The 22596-nt window shown below is 43.1% G+C and overlaps 2 protein-coding genes across 3 annotated transcripts in view; one reads left to right on the forward strand and one right to left on the reverse strand.

Annotated features, from left to right (window-relative positions):
* Positions 1 to 22596, forward strand: part of LOC118396139 (neurobeachin-like) — a 415134-nt gene that overhangs the window by 277520 nt on the left and 115018 nt on the right. For both annotated transcript variants that reach the window (XM_052522064.1, XM_052522066.1), the window contains exon 42: positions 8546 to 8682. In XM_052522064.1, coding sequence (XP_052378024.1) covers positions 8546 to 8682 — 137 coding nt within the window. The remainder of the gene's footprint in view (positions 1 to 8545; positions 8683 to 22596) is intronic.
* Positions 8718 to 12204, reverse strand: LOC118377077 (putative nucleotidyltransferase MAB21L1). The gene has a single exon (XM_035763956.2). The coding sequence runs from the start codon at positions 11474 to 11476 to the stop codon at positions 10397 to 10399; it is 1080 nt and encodes a 359-aa protein (XP_035619849.2). The 5' UTR covers positions 11477 to 12204; the 3' UTR covers positions 8718 to 10396.

Genomic DNA, 22596 nt, shown 5'->3' on the forward strand with positions numbered 1-22596 from the left:
GCTATCTGGTCAACCAAGGCCCGTAGCTATCTGGTCAACCAGGGCCCGTAGCTATCTGGTCAACCAGGGCCCGTAGCTATCTGGTCAACCAAGGCCCGTAGCTATCTGGTCAACCAAGGCCCGTAGCTATCTGGTCAACCAAGGCCCGTAGCTATCTGGTCAACCAAGGCCCGTAGCTATCTGGTCAACCAAGGCCCGTAGCTATCTGGTCAACCAAGGCCCGTAGCTATCTGGTCAACCAAGGCCCGTAGCTATCTGGTCAACCAAGGCCCGTAGCTATCTGGTCAACCAGGGCCCGTAGCAATCTGGTCAACCAAGGCCCGTAGCTATCTGGTCAACCAGGGTCCGTAGCTATCTGGTCAACCAGGGCCCGTAGCTATCTGGTCAACCAGGGCCCGTAGCTATCTGGTCAACCAGGGCCCGTAGCTATCTGGTCAACCAGGGCCCGTAGCTATCTGGTCAACCAGGGCCCGTAGCTATCTGGTCAACCAGGGCCCGTAGCTATCTGGTCAACCAGGGCCCGTAGCTATCTGGTCAACCAGGGCCCGTAGCGATCTGGTCAACCAGGGCCCGTAGCGATCTGGTCAACCAGGGCCCGTAGCTATCTGGTCAACCAGGGCCCGTAGCTATCTGGTCAACCAGGGCCCGTAGCTATCTGGTCAACCAGGGCCCGTTGCTATCTGGTCAACCAGGGCCCGTTGCTATCTGGTCAACCAGGGCCCGTTGCTATCTGGTCAACCAGGGCCCGTTGCTATCTGGTCAACCAGCTATCTGGTCAACCAGGGCCCGTAGCTATCTGGTCAACCAAGGCCCGTAGCTATCTGGTCAACCAAGGCCCGTAGCTATCTGGTCAACCAATGCCCGTAGCTATCTGGTCAACCAGGGCCCGTAGCTATCTTGTCAAAAGTGTGCACTATATAGGAAAAGGGTTAATAAGAGCTGTTCCATGACATGATGTCCGAATGTCCAGAAAAGAAATAATGACATTTAAACTGAATTTTAACTTGGAGGCTTGGAGGTTTTACCTGAAACGTGCCAGGCAGGCAAGAGAGCTTCATACAGCTGCCATAGCGACAGTGAAACGTGTAATATAATAATAATATATGCAATTAAGCAAACACTTTTATCCGTAGTGCGCGCACATACCTTATTGTATGGGGGGCCCAAGCAGGATTTATGTTTTAAACAAGCACCTCAACATTTGCAAGTTTGAAATGCTTAAACTTCACCGGCTATTGCAGTGGTTCGCATCCGTAGATCTAAAGGATGCGTATGTTCATGTGACTATACATCCTCTCCACAGAACGTTTCAGAGGTTTCATTTCGAGGGTGTGGTCTACAAGTTTCTGGTCTTGCTTTTCGGGCACTCCCTGTCGCCCCAGAGCATTTTCTATGGTGGTGGAGGCGGCTTTGGCACCGGTGAGTAGCCAGGGGATCCCATTATTGGCCTATCTTGGATGATTGGATGGTCATAGTGGAGTTGAGGGAACAGGCGGAGCTCCACACTGCTACGTTTCCCATATTCAGTCTCTGGGGTTCATAGTGTATCACAAGGAAAGTTGATTGACCCCAGCACAGCGCATTCAGTTGGCCTCTGACCCTGCTCTATGCGTTTCCTCCGGTGGTCCTGTTTCAGGCCACTGTGGAGAGGGTCCATCAGGAGGGTCTGTTGTTGATTCTGGTGGCTCCCCGCTGGCCCAGAGAGTTTGCTCTGTGTGAGTCTCTGTTTGTACCATTGGAGTCTGTGAAGGTCCTTTCCGTAGAGACTGCCCTGCTCATGGCTTTGTCGGCGGCCAAGCGTGTTTTGGATCTCCACGCGCTCTCAGTACACCCTAGCAGTTTGGCGTTTGCTCCTGCTGACTACAAAGTCAATTTACATCCTAAGTCAGAATCTGCATATGTCTTCCAGGTCCCTGGCTTTCCAGCTGTTCCCTTTCTCACCTTTTCCGTTTCCCTCCAGTGAACAACTGAGTTTGCATGGCCTGTGTCCGGTGCTCTCTTGAGTGTACAAAACATTTAAGGACTCCTTCCTAATATTGAGTAGTGCACATTTCAGGCTCGCAAGGTAAGTATTGTTATTGGAACTGTGGTGTCTATGGACTTGGGCTGCAGTGTAGCCAAGCTGCAGCAGGTTCTGGTTCCCTATATAGTGTTCTAGTATTTTCATTGTGTTCTCATAAGGGTGGTCGGTAGCTCTCTGAGTGCTAATAATGTGGACGCCGTTTAACGCAGCCCCCGTGCACATTTCTGATTCTGAGGGGGTGGGTTAAATGCAGAAGACACATTTTTGTTGAATGTATTCAGTTGTGCAACTGACTAGGTATCCCCTTCCCTTTCTGGTAGTGTTCTTTTCGGGTTCTTGTTGGGTTCTCGTCGTGTTCGCATAGTTTTCTCATAGGGTTTTACTTTTAACATAGTGTTCTCTTACTGTTCTCACAATGTTCTCAATGTTTTCCAACCCACCTCCTGGTCATATGGCACCAGGCTCCAGCTTTGTGGGTCAAACTCTCCAGTCAGAACTATGCTTTCTGCTGCTTTAGGTATAATTGCCTCAGCCTCACAGGGGAGAGATATCCAGAGTTCAGTCTGGTTGTGAATATAGATCAAGAGGAGCTGTTCAACGGTCTGATACACTGCCGGAATGCTGCAAACAACTGGTCCCTGAAATAAGAGCAGCAAGTGCTGCGGTGGTATTATTCCTGATGCAAGCGTTTTACTGGAATACAATAGCGGATCCTGGCAGCCATCATAAATTCCTGAAGTGTTTACTATGTTCCAATCACAAGGATTATAAAGCAGCAAATGGACTGAGGGAGAATCTGGTTGCTGTGCCTCCTCTGTCATGCTCACAGACCTTCTAAGAAGAAAAAAAATTCAGAGGAGAAAAATGATTCCTGAGATATTTGAGAAAATAATCATGAAAGCATGATATACTGTAGCTGCTGTTTCTTTTAAAAGATAATGGTTTACTGGTATGTTGGCATTCTGACACAGTGAATTATAATGGTAGACTATTGTATCTACAATGTTGCCATATAAGTGGGTACAGCTTTAGAGACATGCAATGACCGGCTTCTGTCCAGAATCTCAAGAGGTACGATCAGGCTTTTAAGTAGTGACTCTGGGGCGGTATTGTCCTGAAAGCACCAATGCAGTCTGTGTAAAAAAATGAATTCAATCATCACTGCATGTCTAATTAATCACTCTGTGTTTATTTAATGAAAATATCTCCAAAACGCGTATGGGCATTAGAATACAAATGTGAAGATATTTACATACACTGCCTTGATGAGCGGATAGGATGGTCTAGAGCCCACCCCCTTACCTAGATGAACAGTCATTGGTCGATTATAATCAGTTCACATGATGTGGCCCAAAAGTTCTATCCCACCTGAACAGGCTGAATTCCAGGTATGTTCTTTCAAACAGCTCTTACACAAAAAGGGCGTTATCATAATTTTCACAATTTCGGAGTGCTATTTAGAATTCATAGTGTGGAAATGTCTTTAAAAAAACAGGTAAATAACATTTTTAAATGCACTTCCTTTTAAAGGTCCAATGCAGATGTTTTTATCTCAATATAAAATAATTTCTGTGTAACAAGTACCTTACTGTGATCAGTTAGTATGGTCAAAAGGAAACAAAAAGATCTTCTTGGCAAAGAGCAATTTCTCAAGCAAGAATTTTGCTCGGAATGTCTGTGAGTGGTCTGAGTGGGAAGGGGAAATTGTAAAACTAGCTATTATTGGCAGAAAGGTTTGGAACGCTCTTCCTCATGAGTCTATTAACTAAGGGTGCATTTGTAAATTCACTCTGGTGTGCCAGAGAGTGTTCAGTGCACTCTGGGCGTTTGTCAGATTGTCCGTATGTAAATTCAGAGCGGTTCACTCTCGGAGCATTAAGAGCGCACACTGGATGCTCTGGCCGAGGAGTAGGGTTGATTAGAACGTTCTGGCCTCACCACGGCAGTCAAGCTCCCGAAATAACTGGTTAAAGTTAGCTAGCTTGACCTCCCGAATGGCACAGTGGTCTAAAGCACTGCATCGCAGTGCTAGCTGTGCCACTAGAGATCCTGGGTTTGAGTCCAGGCTCTGTCGCAGACGGCCGTGACCAGGAGACCCATGGTGTGGCGGCGTCCGGGTTAGGGGAGGGTTTGGCCGGCGGGGATGTTCTTGTCCCATCATGCACTAGCGACTCCTGTGGCAGACCGGTCTCAAGTGCACGCTGACACGGTCGCCAGGTGTACGGTGTTTCTTCCGACACATTGGTGCGGCTGGCTTCAGGGTTAAGCGAGCAGTGTGTCAGGAAGCATTGCGGCTTGGCTGGGTTGTTTTTCAGAGGACGCACGGCTCTCAACCTTCGCCTCTCCAAAGTCCGTACGGGAGTTGCAGCGATGGGACAAGACTGTAACTACCAATTGGATACTACGAAATTGGGGAGAAAAAGGGGTAAGAAATTTAAATAAAAAGAAGTTCGCTAGCTTGCTAGCTACTTTCAGACATAAATGAGAGAACATCTCACTCTGACCATTTTTCTCATCCTAGCAGAGCTGGTTAGGCTTTTTTCATGTTATCCAGAGCATTGGTGACTGTAACTGTGCTGCTGGTTAACAATTTAATTGTGCTTTTTTTCAGAGGTTTACTGACACCGGTCATATTCAATGGGTGTTGAGCGTTCGTAAATTCGTCAATTATTCTGCGCTCTGGCACACTCAGACGAGAGTGCTCTGAAATCGGAGTAGATAGACAGAGCGAATTTATCAACACACCCAAATGTACCACTTGGATATATCACCAGGCAGGCCAAAACTCCATCCCACCAAAATAGGCTGAAAGTTCAGGCAGTCTTTTCAAACAGCTCTTACACTGAAATCATCATTTTCACAATTGCACAATATTGTTAGAACCTCGTAGTGTGGAAATATATATAAAACATAGGAAATCACATTCTTGACTGCACTGGCCTTTCCATATGAAGATACACCATCCAAATAAACTTGACCAGTTACAATGAAAACAGAGATGTCAAAAATGAACCTTTCTTTATAAAGCTACATTAATTCCAACCTTATTAAAAATGTTGGTCGAAACATTTATTTTTGGAACCATTCAAAAACCCTTCAAAAACATGATATTTTATTGCATCATGGTAAAGTTAAAGGTATGTTCACATTCTGACCAGAAGGGGAGCCCTCGCTATCTCAGACTGATCTTTTGGAAGTCCTGGACATTAGGTAGTGTTCTGTCTATGTGCTCTATATCTATATGCTACAGCCTGTGTGCTCTATATCTAAACTATACCTCTCTCTGCCCTGAGCAGTCTAAGTGGGAGATCATCCCTGTGTGTTGACAGCCTTTCTCCTTCTCTCACTCTCTCTCCCCTATATCTCTCTCCTCCTCCTCCTCTCTCTCTCCTGCCAACCAAACATCAGGCCAGTGTCTGCTGCCAGAGGAGGCATGGCTTACCCTGGGCTCAGCGAGCTATTGGGGCGGGCAGAGCCTGCCCTGTGGTTACCAAACCCATGATTAGTTTCACTCCCCCTGAACACTGGCAACACCGTCTGCTCTCACTGGCATCAACACTCTCCTTTTGTCTACTCATCTGTAACCCAAATCATACAAGGAGAGGAGAGGATGGAAGAGGGAGGTGTTGTGTTTAGATAGTGGCTGTTTACTGTTTTGGTTGAGATATTAATGATCTTAACTGACAGACCTTTGCATGGACCAGTCAAAAACAGGCATTCTGTACTCTCTCAATGGTGCATTATCATGCCCTAACGAGTGAAGTTCATATATCTCTCTCTCTCTCTCTCTGGCATAATCGTATCCCTTACATGGGTAATAATTTGCCTTATGAGTGCAAGATAATAATGTCATAAATACTTAGACAAAACCCCATAAATTACATATAATATCACTGTCTACCTTACATGTTTAAGAAATTAATCTTTATTGACAAGAAATGGAACAGTTTTAGGTTGCGTCCCTAAAAGCACACTATTGGCCTGTGACCTGGTCAAAAATAGTGCGCTATCTAGGGAATTCTTAGACTTATTCAAGCCTTTGAGAGGAATGTTGGGCATTCAGGACTGTGGGAGAATGTACAGTGCTGTTTTAATTATGACACTACCCAGAATGCCTTGTGTCTGTGTAGCAGTGCAGCAGTGACATCACTGCGACTGTCTTCATCAGACCAGACTGTTTAACATTTTTCCAGCCCCATAGACAGCAAGACTAGAGTACACACAGAATAACACCAAGAAACTGCAACTATGTAATAGAATATTATAACTGGAATAATTGTTGCTATAAATTGAATTATTTGCTCAATGTACACTTTTAAATGTTCCTGAAATATTACTCTGAAGACCATCCAAGTCAAAGGTGTGTGTGCGTGTGCGTGTGCGTGTGCGTGTGCGTGTGCGTGTGCGTGTGCGTGTGTGTGTGTGTGTGTGTGTGTGTGTGTGTATAAATATTATTATTATTACTACTATAACTTTTTTTAAAGGAAATTCTAAGAAAAAGGCTCCAAAAATCTAGCATTATAGTATTATCAGAATCCAGTCCTTTGGCATATGGAAACCTGTATCGTGTAAACGTATCGTACTAACTCCTAATTATGGAGTATACCTAGAGGGATTACAGTTTAATCCCGTCCCTGTAGCGCGGTGGATCCAGTGGATTAAGGCTGTATTGTCTCTGTATGTGCCAGAGCCCCTTCAAGCCACAACACAATGGTTCTGTACCCTCCAACGTCTTTTTATTCTCTCTCGCGCGCTCTCTGAGGGGGAGTAGACTAGAGTTCTTTGAATAGGGAGTTTATGTTGCAAAAAGACAAACCCTTTAGGTTGCTGGGAATCTCTTGCAAGCAGCATCGAATATAAAACAATATCTGCCCGTTTATTGAGACGTCGGCCTAATTCTCGGTTAAAATGTAGCCTAACATGGCGCAGGTTTAATATTTATCTTAATGTGGAAACAACATTAAGAACAACTGTCATTACAAGATAATTACATCGGCTAATAAATAATAGTGACAGTGATGTTTTGATCACGTTTTTTTTCATGTTCAAAAGCATTGCTTTCTGTTCTGTGAGAGCAACGCAGTAATTACATTGTATAATATTACGTTATATGTACACGGATGCCTATATTGTAGGCTATACATTATATATCAGTGTATTTTGTAGTATCTATTCATGAATATGCTGTGAGGAATGTTAGGGACATATGTTCTCATAGGCAAACAATAAATAATAAGTTATTAGACCCGGGTTCTTACTGCAGCTTGTAAAGCACATATTTAACGGTGATTGTGTAATCAGATAAAATCCGTTTAATACAGGCAGAGAGTTTATTACAGACAGCTATAGGGCAGGCAGAGAGAAAGAGTAGGAAAGCCGATTCCACTATTCCTGAACGCTCCGTGAGCACAATGAAAGAGCGCCCAGGGAATTGAAACCAAAATCCACTTGTAATCTCGCAACAGTATCAGGCATAATTGGCTGAGGAGCACAGGATTAAGATTGACGAGACATTAAACTGACTCTTTGGAGTTCACGCGATCGATAAATATCCCAATTTCAAGAGCTTTCATTTCAAATCAGCGGATCTGACGCGCCTCAGCGATACTGCTCCAAATAGAACATGGAGAATGGAGGGAGAAGAGAGGACAGGAGGAGAGATGGAGATGGGGAGGAAGACGGGTGGAGACAGAGAGAGAGATATAGCATGTGATCCCATCAGCTGACCAGGGATCAAAAAGCCATCGTAAATGAATACTGAAGGGAGGGATATCGTCAGCACAAATACAAAAGCTTTTATTTTCCCTCGAAACTGTTTAAAAAAAAATCGTTCAGGATGCTATGCAAATTGTCACAATAATTTTGGGGTGGTGTTGTGTCTCTCTTTTAGAGGCCGCAGATGTTGCTATAGTAACTGAAATAATTGTTATGAAAAATATGAATATGCAAATATGCATAATAATAGCCTATAGGTTATATATAAGTGAACATTCATCATATTGGCAAGCGCTCCTCCATCTCTGGTTTAGTTCTGATAGACCGTATCATACTGCTGGCCCTGTTGCGCCTATAGTTAAACTGGTCATTACTTGTGTAAATTAGCTTCAAATCGTTTTGTAAGCCTAGAATGTATATAGGCCTATATGCTTGTTGAATTGGCCGAATGGCGAATGGGTTAAAAATAACCTATTTTATAGCCTCCAGAGTGCAACCCAAAATGGAGCCGTGTTCTGTATTCAACCTGAACGAGTAATTCGTGTTTGCATAAAAAATAAAAAATAAACTGAATACAGACTTGTTACCATGATAATTAAGAACTGTGCATGTGCCCAAATTAAGAAGAAATTGTAGAATTTGCATCCTAGACATTACATCGCCTCAATATGTGCTCTGATTAAATCGAAGTAGACTCAAATTTGATAATAATTCCCAAACAAACAAATCCGATTATTTGTTAGGAATTTTTAAAGACCATGTTTTGTTTGTCCTTATATCTGATGCACGGTGTATTACGCATTATAGGCCCAGTGGTCCTCAGCACCCCAGCCCAGCTGGTGGCCCCAGTAATAGTGGCGCGAGGGACGCTCTCCATCACAACGACCGAGATCTATTTCGAAGTGGACGAGGATGACCCCTCCTTCAAACGGCTTGACTCCACGGTAAGTCCAATCGCCACTTTCCCTTTCTGTTTGATATGCACAAGCTTTTGTTCACATTCAAGTTCACTTTACTGATTCATGTTCATGTTTTGGCTGGGCCCGCATTGACCCCAGGTTCCTTTCTTTTACAAGACACAAAATGTGATTTAGAGATTAAAATAATTATTCAGATTCACCCATGTTTAAGAATTCAACCATTAGGAGATTGTGGAGCATTTTAAAATATATGGTCCAATTGGAACGTTGTGCCATTTGAAGTTCCAAGATGTAGGCGAGCCTTAAACCTACCCAGGCCTCTGGAGAGAACCTGACCTGTGGGCCTACAACATTTGACACATTTATTGATATTCCGATCCCCTCAAAACCTGTAAACCTATGTCATCAAACGAGAGCCTACGAGGTCTTTTCGATTTTACACCAATATTATCGTTGTTTATAAATATAGCGACTGTGTATGGACATGGGATAATTACTAGCACTATTGGGCGCATACTAACGTTGTAACCTAGACATTTACACAATTACCCGTTCAAAACACCTGTTTTGCGCATTATTCGTGTCCACTGTATATTAGAAATATAGGCCTAATGTCTAACCCCAACCGTACCTCTCATACATTTGTTTTTTTCCAACAACATTACGCCTATAAAAAGCTTTTAAATAGACAGCCTATTATTATAACGTAGACAACCTGATAGATACAATAGGCTTATAGCCATAATTAATAGAGAAAAGACAAACTATATTTGCCTAATTTAAAACGGGTTAAACACTAGGCTTAAAAAATACCCATGTATGATGCATACAATAAATATGGCCTATATATGAAAAAATACAAGTTATACATTTACTTAATCATGATTGGGACACAAATATTACATAGCTATTTTTTATTAGGCTAACTCTTTAAATTAAATCAGAGACAGGAATGAAAAATCAGATCAGATCATGTTATAATCCAGTGTATTTCAAGTGCATTTTTTCTTCTCAATTAGGCTGCATTTATATATATTTTCTTATTTTCATGTTTTATCATGTAAGCAAGGTACAAACAAAAAAGTATCGAGTATACTTTAAATAAGAATTCAAGTACGTTTATGGAATGTTTTTTTTTTAAATGTAACAAATAGTACCATCAAAATGTAAACTTTTAAAATGAGAAAATGTCCACTGACAACAGATACAGCAGACTGTTACTGAAATTAATGTACTAAATGAATGTATTTTCTACCAGATAAAAAAAAAACGTTTTACTTTAAATGGTGTAATTGAACTCCTAAGTTTACATGTCACAGAACAACATTCACAATTTCAGACCACTGGAATCACAACCTATGAATGTATTTACAGTATAAATATTTACTCAAGGCTTGTATGGGGGCTTTATTTTAAAGCATTTAAGCTAATAAACGATTTAGACAACCGTGGGCATAGAGAGAAATAACGAAAGATTAATACTGAAATTAAACCTAACCTTGAATGTGGATTGATGGTACAATTTGCTCCTAAATCACATAATAGAATTAAGAGAAGGGTCATATTTGACTGTTGGTCATAAAAATGATATCAGAGTAAACTTCTTCCTCGTCAGAGGATAGTCACATTTTACAAGACCGTGAATTAAACAGAGGCACAGTGACCATTTCTGTCCATAGTCCTTTGATACAACACCAGGCCTCTCACTGACCCTCCTTTACTATAACACACATTTACCTCAGAGTTTCTCCAAGCTTTTGGGGTTGGTCAGAATCTCTCTCGCAAGTCGCCAGGTCTGTTTGGCTGCATTTTCTAGAGCAGAATGAGGTTTCCCCTGGAACAGATCTAGATTAGGCAGGAAGTAATGGGGACACCTCCTGCACTGCAAACACGAAATAAGCTGCAATAGAATCCCGTTCAAACGGTCCCCGAGGTTGTTCTCGTCCCAGTCAGACTCCCGTGGATGTTTTTCACACTCATAAGAAACCAGAGTTTTCATGTGGTAGTTGTTGAGGGGCGTCCCAGGCAGCTCAAGGTGCCGGTCTCGTAACGTTTTGAGGACCGACAGACATTTCTTCCTGCAGCCTCCCAGGAGTAGGCGGTTCTCGGCCTCGCCGAACTGCAGGACCCAGGCGTCGCTCTCTGCCGAACTTTGTTTTCCGTTCAACGAGTAGCACTCTTTAGAGAGGAGGTTGAATCCCTCGGCCTTTACTTCGGCTACCCTATTGGGCCCCGGCCAGGGGATGTGCGGTAGGGGCCAGTGCGCTGCGCTGCGGGGCCAGATCCCGGTGCATTTGAAAGCCGGGGTGATCTGAACGATGTATCTGTCTCTGATGCGTAACTTCACCTCGCTGGTATCAGACACCATTTTGACAACATCTCTATAGCTGCATTTATCCACGGCCTGCGCCACTAGGGTCTGAAATCTGGAGCGGATCTTGCGCGCAGAGAGGTAGCCGGAGGCGGTGATGAATTCTACCCAGAGAGACATGCTCCTCTTACGGCCGTCGCTCAGCTTGAGCACGGCGCAGCCCGGCAGAGATCCATCATCCACGAAGTTAAATACCCCCATCTGGTTGAGGTAGAGCACCACCTCGAACTCTGTGGGGGAGATGACCTCTAGCCCCTCGAAGCGGTTGTCCATCTCGTTGAGAGAGCTGATGAAGCGGGGCTCCTGCACCTCCACCTCCTTCAAGACGTCCGACACCACCTTGCACACCTCCCGGATGGTCTTGGAGATGGCCGCCTTCCGAGATTGGCATTTCTCCTGGTAATATTTGTTGAGGTGGTACACCAGCTTGGCCTGGGCGGCTATCATGTTAGGGCAGAGATCCGGGTTGTAGACCGGAGTCTCGCAGTAAGCCGACGGATCCAACGCGGCTGTTTGTACGGGAGCCAATTTTAGAGAAGAAAGAACGCTATTAAAAAGAAAAAAAGTGTTCCAAAAGTCCCAACCAAGCCTATTATTGCTTGTTGGGGCACATGCGTAATAATCTCGCCGGTCTAAAGCATTCGCTTTTGCATTGAACTGCAGTTGGAAAATGTATGTACTTCGATTTGCGAATAATTATAAAAAATCCATAATACACCCTCTCACGTCAGTAGTCAAAACAACCTCGTTTTTGTTATTTCTCTAATCACTGCTGTAGTTATGGATCCTCATATGAAAGTGCGCGGTGCTATCTGTCTGTCTGTGTATGTGTGAGGGCGACGTGGAGGTGGCTGAGTCTTTCTGTGTTTAACAGCCCGGACTCTCTTCGGGAAATTATAAAGGGAGGGTTATGAACGAGGATGTCCAATCGCCATCTGATTCGTCACCGCCTCCAGTTTATCAACAACAAATTAATCCCCGGGTTTTATATACAATTTAAACTAAAGGTAGTAGTCTCGAGGATCGGAAGTCCACTTACGCGTTGGCGAACGAAAAAACAAAGCCCTTTTCTACTCTTTCAGGCTGTCTTTTTGATTTTTTTTTAACGGATTTTCCCCAACTGCTTATTTTAAACGACTTGGTTGACTGCTACAGTAGGTTAGGCTATAACATATGCCAGGGTTTTGCGTATGTATTTGTTTAGATTAAAACATGTATTCTACGTTGTATTTGTCTCGTGTTTATTATTCTCGTTTACTCTTATTTTCGTTTTGTTTTATTCTTGATGATTAGTGTTTCTGTATTGTCCACAGCCTCTGGACGGTACCTGATCTAATATTAGACACGACGACTAGAATGACAGGTTTGATGACAGTTGTTCCGTGGGGTTATGTCTTGGTTATTTTAGATTGTTTTGCTTTGACTGCAGATTCGCGCTGCTAAATCTATTCTACGGGGACATTTCAAATAGGACTTTGGAATGCAGTGTCCGTAGAAAAACAAATATCCTACTGCATGTTGAAATAGCCTATAGAATAGGGATTTACATCTGTACCATATCAGTAGGCTAGGCCATTGTATAATTATTAGGCCTGTGAAATCGCATGGTTATTTTGGAAATAACGCATGTATGCAACATCCTAGTAGTTAAAAAATATTGGACCGGTTAATTTTCGGTGTCTTCTTTTCCAGCGTAAATAGGCTAATGGTAACTTAAAGGCCCAAAGTCCTTTAGAAGTTAATTGTTTTTTCTTAGTGTTGTACAAATACATTTTCAGGCGTACTTTTCAATTAAGACGTTTTTGAATATGAATGTTAAATATTTTTTCAGGATTCCAATGTATGAAATAGGCCAACTATCCCTCATTAATTGAAGGATGAACTTGTCAAATTAAGTAGGACACGTCTTTTCAGTGAAGGAAAATTAAGATGGCATCGATATTGCCATTCATTTAGGCCGTCACTGTAATTAACAATTTGTTCTTAATCTTAACTGACTCGCCCGAGTTAAATAAAGGTTACATTTGTAAGACTGTAATCTATACATGTATAGGCTTTTTAATATATTTCCGATATTAATTATTTTTCAACAATGGTAAACGTTTTATTGCAAGCATCTAGTTAGTTTGTTGAAATACGTGATTCCGATGATTATATAGTCCACGATATTGTATGACGGTGTCTTGTCAGCATTAACAGGTTGTGAACTCAAGGTTTTCAAAAACAGGCCATTGATACTAGACAAATTATTGATGTTGTACATTGTAGACATCATTCCCGGTGAGTGTTGTGTGAGACCAGGGTTTACATTTATCACGAATATGATGATAGAACAAATTAAACTAAATTAAACAATTGCAACTAAAAAAAACAATGTTATAATTATTATGATTATTATTTTAGCCTAATTATATATATCATTGAGTTGAGTAGGCCTAGTAGTTTTTTTCTGAAGTAAATTAGTTCTACATAGGCAACAGAACATAGGCTCGGCCTACAATATTCATATTACTACTACAAAAATACTCCTTAACAATTACAATCTTATTACTAATATAACACAGTTTATTATGTTATCAAGACCTCAATGGAAGCAGGACACATTTATGCACAACACCAGTAGACTAGATATTTTTATGACGAAAAAGTTGCTGCACGTTTCTGCACACCAAATCCCCGAACAATCTCCGTAGTTATCACCGAACTATCTCACTATCTCTGAACCATCTCTAGATTAATAAGTAGTTATCACCGAACTATCTCCCTATCTCTGAACCATCTCTAGATTAATAAGTACTTATCACCGAACTATCTCCCTATCTCTGAACCATCTCTAGATTAATAAGTAGTTATCATCGTGGCTTCCCGTCTCAGATGGTTCAGTTTGAGTTTTGAAGAAGACTTTAAACGGCAGAGGTACAGGACAAACAGACGTTTACACGAATCTGCACCAACACTTTGCTGCACAGAACCACAAATTATCAGGATAGACTGCACCTTGTCAGTTCCCAATGTAATATCTGTGTGTGTGTGTGTGATGGCTATTTGTCTCCCACTATTATGCCAGCCAGTCTGGAGGCCTCTGTCAGCAGCATCAGCCCAATCATAATTAATAATGTCCCACTGTTACCAAGCAGACATTACAGATATGACAACACATGGGTGTGCTGGGATAGACCTTGCCAAGAAAACACATGATTAGACTAGGCACATCCTAAAGGTCTACAATGAAACTATTAATTCAAATTAAGTGTGAAATATAGTTTACCATATTCTTAAACTTGATTATTATTTTAGATGGATAGTCAACAGAAATCGTTTCGGGTTAGATATTGACAAAACTAGCTACCACTTCCTAGTTTAGATTTTTCTTGGTCACTTTCATGGAGTGTTTTGTGAATGTAGGACTTTCTATACTGGTTCCATATGGAGAGAGATGGGAGGAAAACCCACACCTCTTCTCCATCTCTCTCTGTCTGTGTGTGTGTAGATCAGCAGGTATACTGGCCTTTATTATATCCAGACTAGTCTACAGTCTACTTCCAACTGTGCGTGAGTGTGGCCACGAGGCTGGTCATCCCTCTGCGTGATAGAGGGGCTTTTCTTCAGGATTATCACCTCTTTAATCTAAAGCATGTGGCTGCAACCTGGCCTACCCTGCACAGATCTACATGGAAATGTTAATGCTTAGCTCTAACAACCTGAGTTGCAACCTGGCCTACCCTACACAGATCTACATGGAAATGTTAATGCTTAGCTCTAACAACCTGAGGTGCAACCTGGCCTACCCTACACAGATCTACATGGAAATGTTAATGCTTAGCTCTAACAACCTGAGGTGCAACCTGGCCTACCCTACACAGATCTACATGGAAATGTTAATGCTTAGCTCTAACAACCTGAGGTGCAACCTGGCCTACCCTACACAGATCTACATGGAAATGTTAATGCTTAGCTCTAACAACCTGAGGTGCAACCTGGCCTACCCTACACAGATCTACATGGAAATGTTAATGCTTAGCTCTAACAACCTGAGGTGCAACCTGGCCTACCCTACACAGATCTACATGGAAATGTTAATGCTTAGCTCTAACAACCTGAGGTGCAACCTGGGCCTACCCTAACAACCACAGATAACATGGAAATGTTAATGCTTAGCTCTAACAACCTGAGGTGCAGATCTCAGTTCGGTTCAACATTTCCTGCGTGGAAATGTGTGCTCTAACAACCGGTTTGCCTACCCTAGTGAATTAACAACCGTTTACCCTCACAAACATGGAAATGGTGCTAACACTTTTCTTCAACAGCCTTTGAGGATCTACGTTTGTGCTCTAACAACCTGTGAATTAAACGGTGCACACCGTGCAACCTGGCCTACCCTACACAGTCCTGGCCTACCCTCGTCCTGACCCTTGGTCTACTCTACTATAGATCTACACTTTACACAGATCTACATCCATACTATAGATCTACACTAACAACCTGTTCTACTCTACTCAGATACACTATCCTGTGAGATCCTGCATTGTCTATGTGTTAGATCCACAATAGCAGATATGGGTTAGCGCCTATCTCTGACCCAGCCTAATTTCATTAGAACCTATTTCTGACCCAGCCTAATTTCATCCAGTCTCTGACCCTCCAGCTTTATGCATGATTGTGTAAATCAATACAATGACTTCTACTTCCTACCATGTGACCCAGCCTCTCTGTGTAGAAGGCTTCTTTGTTTCCAGAGCTGGCCTCTACTGCACTTCTCCTTTTTCCCTCCATTCTTCATTTTTCTCTTTCTTTTAGTAAGACTGATCCTCCTGTCAGTGGTCTGGCATGGGGTCAACAGTTCTTGTCTAATAGCTGAAATGGCTTTGTGATGACACCATAGTTTATCACGCACACACACACACACACACACACACACACACACACGAACACACACACACACACACACGGACTGAAAATGGACATGAGATTTTTCAGCTTGACAATTACAAGTCTAAGTTCACAATATAACATCATTTTTCGATGCCACAAATCCATCACCCCAGACAGTGTAAAAGTTTTTATGAATGTACAATACTGTGGTGCATTATAGACACCATTAGTGTAAATGATTAAGACCAAACCCAGCAAAAACTATAATAATACTGATTAAGGCGGACCATATTAAACAATTTAAAAGTCTCAATAGTAATAACAGCATCTCATAATGTGGCCATTAAAGTCAGCTAATTGAGGATAATAATACTCAGTGTGTGTCTCTATTTATAATCCTGTTAGAACATGACAAATAAGGTCATCCATGTTATTCTGTTATCTGTCTCGCTGTGCATTGTAGAGGAAAGGGGATGGAGGACAGCCAACGAGAGGTTCAGTCACCAAGTCAAATCCAGATTATACCAACAGTCTCTAATGGAGTGGCAGTGCAATAGGACTCAGATTAAGAAGGTGGCATTTAAGATATGTGTGATCAGCATTAGGCTTCACACTGGGTGAAATATTACACTTCACCCTCTCGGGATGGGGACTCACTGACATGTTCCCCCACAAACTTCATTCATCTCAAAATGACATTGTCATTGGGGTTTTTAATAATCTGAATATCATTATTCTAGACAATATGGTGTCTCTGTGGGGTAGCCCGTTCCTTTCTGGGCCTTGTGCCTTCCACCCTCTGGATCCTCCCTCCACCCCGACCCCCTCTGGATCTCCGGCCCCCCTTTCTTCATCTGTTATACCCCCTCCTCGTGTCAGCAGCCTCCCTGTGTTAGCCTCTTTCTCAATTCATATTTCCTTGATTCCTCACATTCTCTGACCTCGCATCCTTTTCAAAGTAGATTGGAGAAAAAAGGTCAGAGGGGAGGGACCTTGGACCTTATCCTCCAATACGATTGAGGAGGAGGAGTCCAGAACAAAGGACTCTAGATATTGCAGAGAGAAGGATTGAGATACAGCTCTCCTGTCAGCAGTCTTTCTCTGTGTGTAGTGAGGAGCCAGGAGTGGACAACACTCCTGGCTCCTCACTACTCACGGAGAGTGAGGAGAAGAGAGAGAGGAGGAGAAAAAAAGCGAGAGAGAGAGGGAGAGAGAAAGAAGAGAGCGAGAGGGGGGGGGGAATTAACGAATTATCTCAGCTTCTGTTGTGCCCCTCCTCTCTCCTCTCCTCTCCTCTGCCACCCACCTCCCTCCTCTCCTCAATATGGAACGCTTGTCAGCCTTTCTGATGAATGACATGCATGTATTTGCATCAATTTAGCATGAATATAATTAAATATAATTTAGTTTTATTTGCCAACACGGCTTCACATAATAACACAGAAAATGAGAGGTATGATCAGAGGTCTGCCATTTAAAAAATACACAGCATAACATTCTGTGAGCGATCACATATTTTTCTGTTTTTGTATGTGCCCATAGCATTACTGTGTATAAATGCTTATGTTATGTTGCATCTCAAATGCACAACTTTTGACCAGGGTCCAATGGTATTTGCTATATGTGCACTACATAGGGAATAGGGTGTCGTTTGGGATGCAGCCTGTGGCTTCTCCTGTCTGTATAATCACACAGATAAACTCTGTATCTGTTCTACGTGACTGTGTTAAGGTATTATTGAGCAAGGCAGTTAACCCACTGTTTCCCGGGCGCCGAAGACGTGGAAGTCCATGATGGCAACCCCCCGCACCTCTCTGAATCAGAGGGGTTGGTTTAAATGCGAAGACGCATTTCAGTTGAATGCATTCAGTTGTACAACTGACTAGGTATCCCTATTCTATCAGTAAGAGATGGGAGCAGTGTTCTGATATGTTATTATTCTGTTATCTCTTAACATGTCTGCTGTTGTGAAGCTGTTAGAGTAGCAGTATTGTACAGGCTTGTGGTTTTGGGGGACTAATTTATAGTGCAATATCCAGGTTGTTTTGCCAGGGAGAGGAAAGGTGTCCCTGATGTTTGTTTTTATAAGATATATACGATCTGGTCTATGCATATTTGGACATTGACCAAGTTATTATTATTGTAGCTGTCTACCACAGCATATTGGAGTTGAAATTAAATAATGAATATGATGGTATTTACATCCAAATCGGGTGAACAGAGTAGGAATTACAGCACTTTTTAGATGTGGTCCCTCCCCTTTTAAGGAACCAAAATTAATTGGACAATTGGCTGCTCAGCTCTTCCATGGCCAGGTGTGTGTTATTCCCTCATTAATGAATCTACAAGTAAACAGATGAAAGATATAGAGTTGATTTCAAGTGTGGCATTTGCATTTTGAATCTGTTACTGTTAACCCTCAATATGAAGTCCAAAGAGCTGTCACTGCAGTGAAGCAAGAAATCATTAGGCTGAGAGAAAAAAAACACTCAGCGAGATAGCAAATACATTAGGTGTGGCCAAATCAACTATTTGGTACATTCTTCAAAATAAAGAACACACTGGTGAGCTCAGGAACACCAAAGGGCCCGGTAGACCATGGAAAACAACTGTAGTGGATGACAGAAGAAAAGCCCCTTCACAACAGTTGGCCAGATGAAGAACACCCTCCAGAAGGTTGGTGTATCTGTGTCAAAGTCAACAATCAAGAGAAGACTTCACCAGAGTAAATATAGAGGGTTTACTACAAGATGTAAACCATTGGTAAGCCTCAAAAACAGGAAGACCAGATTAGAGGTTTGCCAAACAACATCTAAAAAGCCTGTCCAGTTCTGGAACAACGTCCTGTGGACAGATGAGACAAAGATCAACTTGTACCAGAATGATGGGAAGAGAAGAGTATGGAGAAGGGAAGGAACTGCTCATGATCTGAAGCATACCACCTCATCTGTGAAGCATGGTGGTAGTGCTATGGCGTGGGCATGTGTGGCTGCCAATGGAACTGGTTCCCTTGTATTTATTGATAATCTGACTGCTGACAAAAGCAGCAGGATGAATGCTGAAGTGTTTAGGACTATATTATCTGCTCAGATTCAGCCAAACGCTTCAAAACTCATTGGACGGCGCTTCACAGTGCAGATGGACAATGACCCAAAACATACTGCGAAAGCAACCAAGTACATTTTAAGACAAAGATGTGGAATGTTCTGCAATGGCCAAGTCAATCACCTGACCTGAATCCAATTGAGCATGCATTTTACTTGCTGAAGGCAAAACGCCCTAAGAGCAAGCAGGAACTGAAGACAGCTGCAGTAAAGGCCTGGCAGAGCATCACCAGGGAAGAAACCCAGCATCTGGTGATGTCTATGGGTTCCAGACTTTAGGCAGTCACTGACTGCAAAGGATTCGCAACCAAGTATTAAAACTCACAATTTAATCTATGATTATGTTAGTTTGTCCAATTACTTTTGAGCCCCTAAAATCCGGGGTCTATGTTTAAAAATGGTTGCAATTCCTACAATAATTTTGAGAAAACCCTTAAATTAAACATGAAAGTCTACACTTAAAGCACATCTTGATTGTCCTGTCCAATCCATTGTTGTGGCGTACAGAGCCAAAATGATGCAGATTGTGTCACTGTCCAAATACTTATGGACCTGACTGTATTTACACTGAGTGTACAAGACATTAGGTGCACCTTCCTAATATTGAGTTGCACTCCTATTTCCCTCAGAACAGCATACATTTGTCAGGGCATGGACTCTACAAGGTGTCAAAGTGTTCCACAGGGATGCTGGCCCATGTTGACTCCAATGCTACCCACAGTTGTGTCAAGTTGGCTGGATGTCCTTTGGGTGGTGGACCATTCTTGATACACACGGGGAACTGTTGGGGGTGAAAAACCCAGAAACGATGCAGTGCTGTACATATTACATGTATATATTACCTCAATTACCTCGACTAACTGATGCCCTCACACATTGACTCTGTACCGGTACCCCGTGTATTGTCTCGCTAGTGTTATTTTACCCCTGCTCTTTAATTACTTGTTCCTTTAATTTGTTATTCGTATTTTTAAACTGCATTGTTGGTTAAGGGCTTGTAAGTAAGCATTTCACTGTAAGTTCTACACCTGTTGTATTGGGCGCATGTGACTAATAAAATTGGATTTGATTTGAGTTCTTGACACACTCAAACCGGTGCTCCTGGCACCTACTACCATATCCTGTTCAAAGGCAGTTACATCTTTTTACTTGCCCATTCACCCTCTGAAAGACACACATACACAATACATGTCTCAATTGTCTCAAGGCTTAAAAATCCTTATTTAACTGGTCTCCTCCACTTCATCATCTGGATTTAATAAGAGACATCAATAAGGGATCATAGCTTTCACCTGGATTCACCTGGTCAGTCTTTGTCATGGAAAGAGCAAGTGTTCTTAATGTTTTGTACACTCAGCGTATACATATAAGAACAGACATGAGGAGGCACCTTCACTCTCCGTACACGGAGTGGAAGGCAACACATCGTCTCGTGTATATAGAGGGGAAGGCAACACATCGTCTCGTGTATATAGAGCGGAAGGCAACACATCGTCTCGTGTATATAGAGGGGAAGGCAACACATCGTCTCGTGTATATAGAGGGGAAGGCAACACATCGTCTCGTGTATTATGAGCGGAAGGCAACACATCGTCTCGTGTATATAGAGGGGAAGGCAACACATCGTCTCGTGTATTATGAGCGGAAGGCAACACATCGTCTCGTGTATATAGAGTGGAAGGCAACACATCGTCTCGTGTATATAGAGCGGAAGGCAACACATCGTCTCGTGTATATAGAGAGGAAGGCAACACATCGTCTCGTGTATATAGAGGGGAAGGCAACACATCGTCTCGTGTATATAGAGGGGAAGGCAACACATCGTCTCGTGTATATAGAGCGGAAGGCAACACATCGTCTCGTGTATATAGAGGGGAAGGCAACACATCGTCTCGTGTATATAGAGGGGAAGGCAACACATCGTCTCGTGTATTATGAGCGGAAGGCAACACATCGTCTCGTGTATATAGAGGGGAAGGCAACACATCGTCTCGTGTATTATGAGCGGAAGGCAACACATCGTCTCGTGTATATAGAGTGGAAGGCAACACATCGTGGAAGGCAACACATCGTCTCGTGTATATAGAGCGGAAGGCAACACATCGTCTCGTGTATATAGAGCGGAAGGCAACACATCGTCTCGTGTATATAGAGCGGAAGGCAACACATCGTCTCGTGTATATAGAGCGGAAGGCAACACATCGTCTCGTGTATATAGAGCGGAAGGCAACACATCGTCTCGTGTATATAGAGCGGAAGGCAACACATCGTCTCGTGTATATAGAGTCTCGTGTATATAGAGCGGAAGGCAACACATCGTCTCGTGTATATAGAGCGGAAGGCAACACATCGTCTCGTGTATATAGAGCGGAAGGCAACACATCGTCTCGTGTATATAGCGGAAGGCAACACATCGTCTCGTGTATATAGAGCGGAAGGCAACACATCGTCTCGTGTATATAGAGCGGAAGGCAACACATCGTCTCGTGTATATAGAGCGGAAGGCAACACATCGTCTCGTGTATATAGAGCGGAAGGCAACACATCGTCTCGTGTATATAGAGCGGGAAGGCAACACATCGTCTCGTGTATATAGAGCGGAAGGCAACACATCGTCTCGTGTATATAGAGCGGAAGGCAACACATCGTCTCGTGTATATAGAGCGGAAGGCAACACATCGTCATCGTGTATATAGAGCGGAAGGCAACACATCGTCTCGTGTATATAGAGCACATCGTCTCGTGTATATAGAGCGGAAGGCAACACATCGTCTCGTGTATATAGAGCAGAAGGCAAGACATCGTCTCGTGTATATAGAGCGGAAGCCAACACATCGTCTCGTGTATATAGAGCGCAAGGCAACACATCGTCTCGTGTATATAGAGCGGAAGGCAACACATCGTCTCGTGTATATAGAGCGGAAGGCAACACATCGTCTCGTGTATATAGAGCGGAAGGCAACACATCGTCTCGTGTATATAGAGTGGAAGGCAACAAAGCAACAGAGGCAGAGTGATTCATCTTCATGTGTAGGAGACGTCTCCTCTCCTGTCTAAAGGTGGACACTGTAATCATGGGCCCACTGACCCTGTGTTACCCTGTGATACTCCACCAGAGCATCTTTACTGCAGCGCAGGAGCCCATTATGAATCTCACACTAATTGCACAGCCCTTCTCTCCCTTCAACACTATGTTTCCAGTAACAGACGCAGCAGAAAACAGAGACAAAGGGAGGGATTAAAGAGGATTGTGTTGTAATGAAATGCTGGTGGCTGCGCCCATGATGAAATTAGGCCATGTTACCCAAATAAGGCCTGAAGGGTTCATCATTTCCCGTGGTGGAGATGTGAAAATCTGGGTGCCAACTGTCAGGGCCCAGCTAATGATGACAAATGTCTCTCTATGCAGATTGTAGCGACACTGGGAGAGGGATAGAGAGGAGAGAAGATGGAGGGAGAGGGGGAGCAAGAGAGGGTGAGGGATAGGTGGAGAAGAGGCAGAGGGGAGAGGAGAGAAGATAGAGGGAGCGGAAGGGAGAGGGGGAGCAAGAGAGGGTAAGGGATAGGTGGAGAAGAGGCAGAGGGGAGAGG

This window comes from Oncorhynchus keta, chromosome 1 (assembly GCF_023373465.1).
Source record: "Oncorhynchus keta strain PuntledgeMale-10-30-2019 chromosome 1, Oket_V2, whole genome shotgun sequence".
NCBI lineage: Eukaryota > Metazoa > Chordata > Actinopteri > Salmoniformes > Salmonidae > Oncorhynchus > Oncorhynchus keta.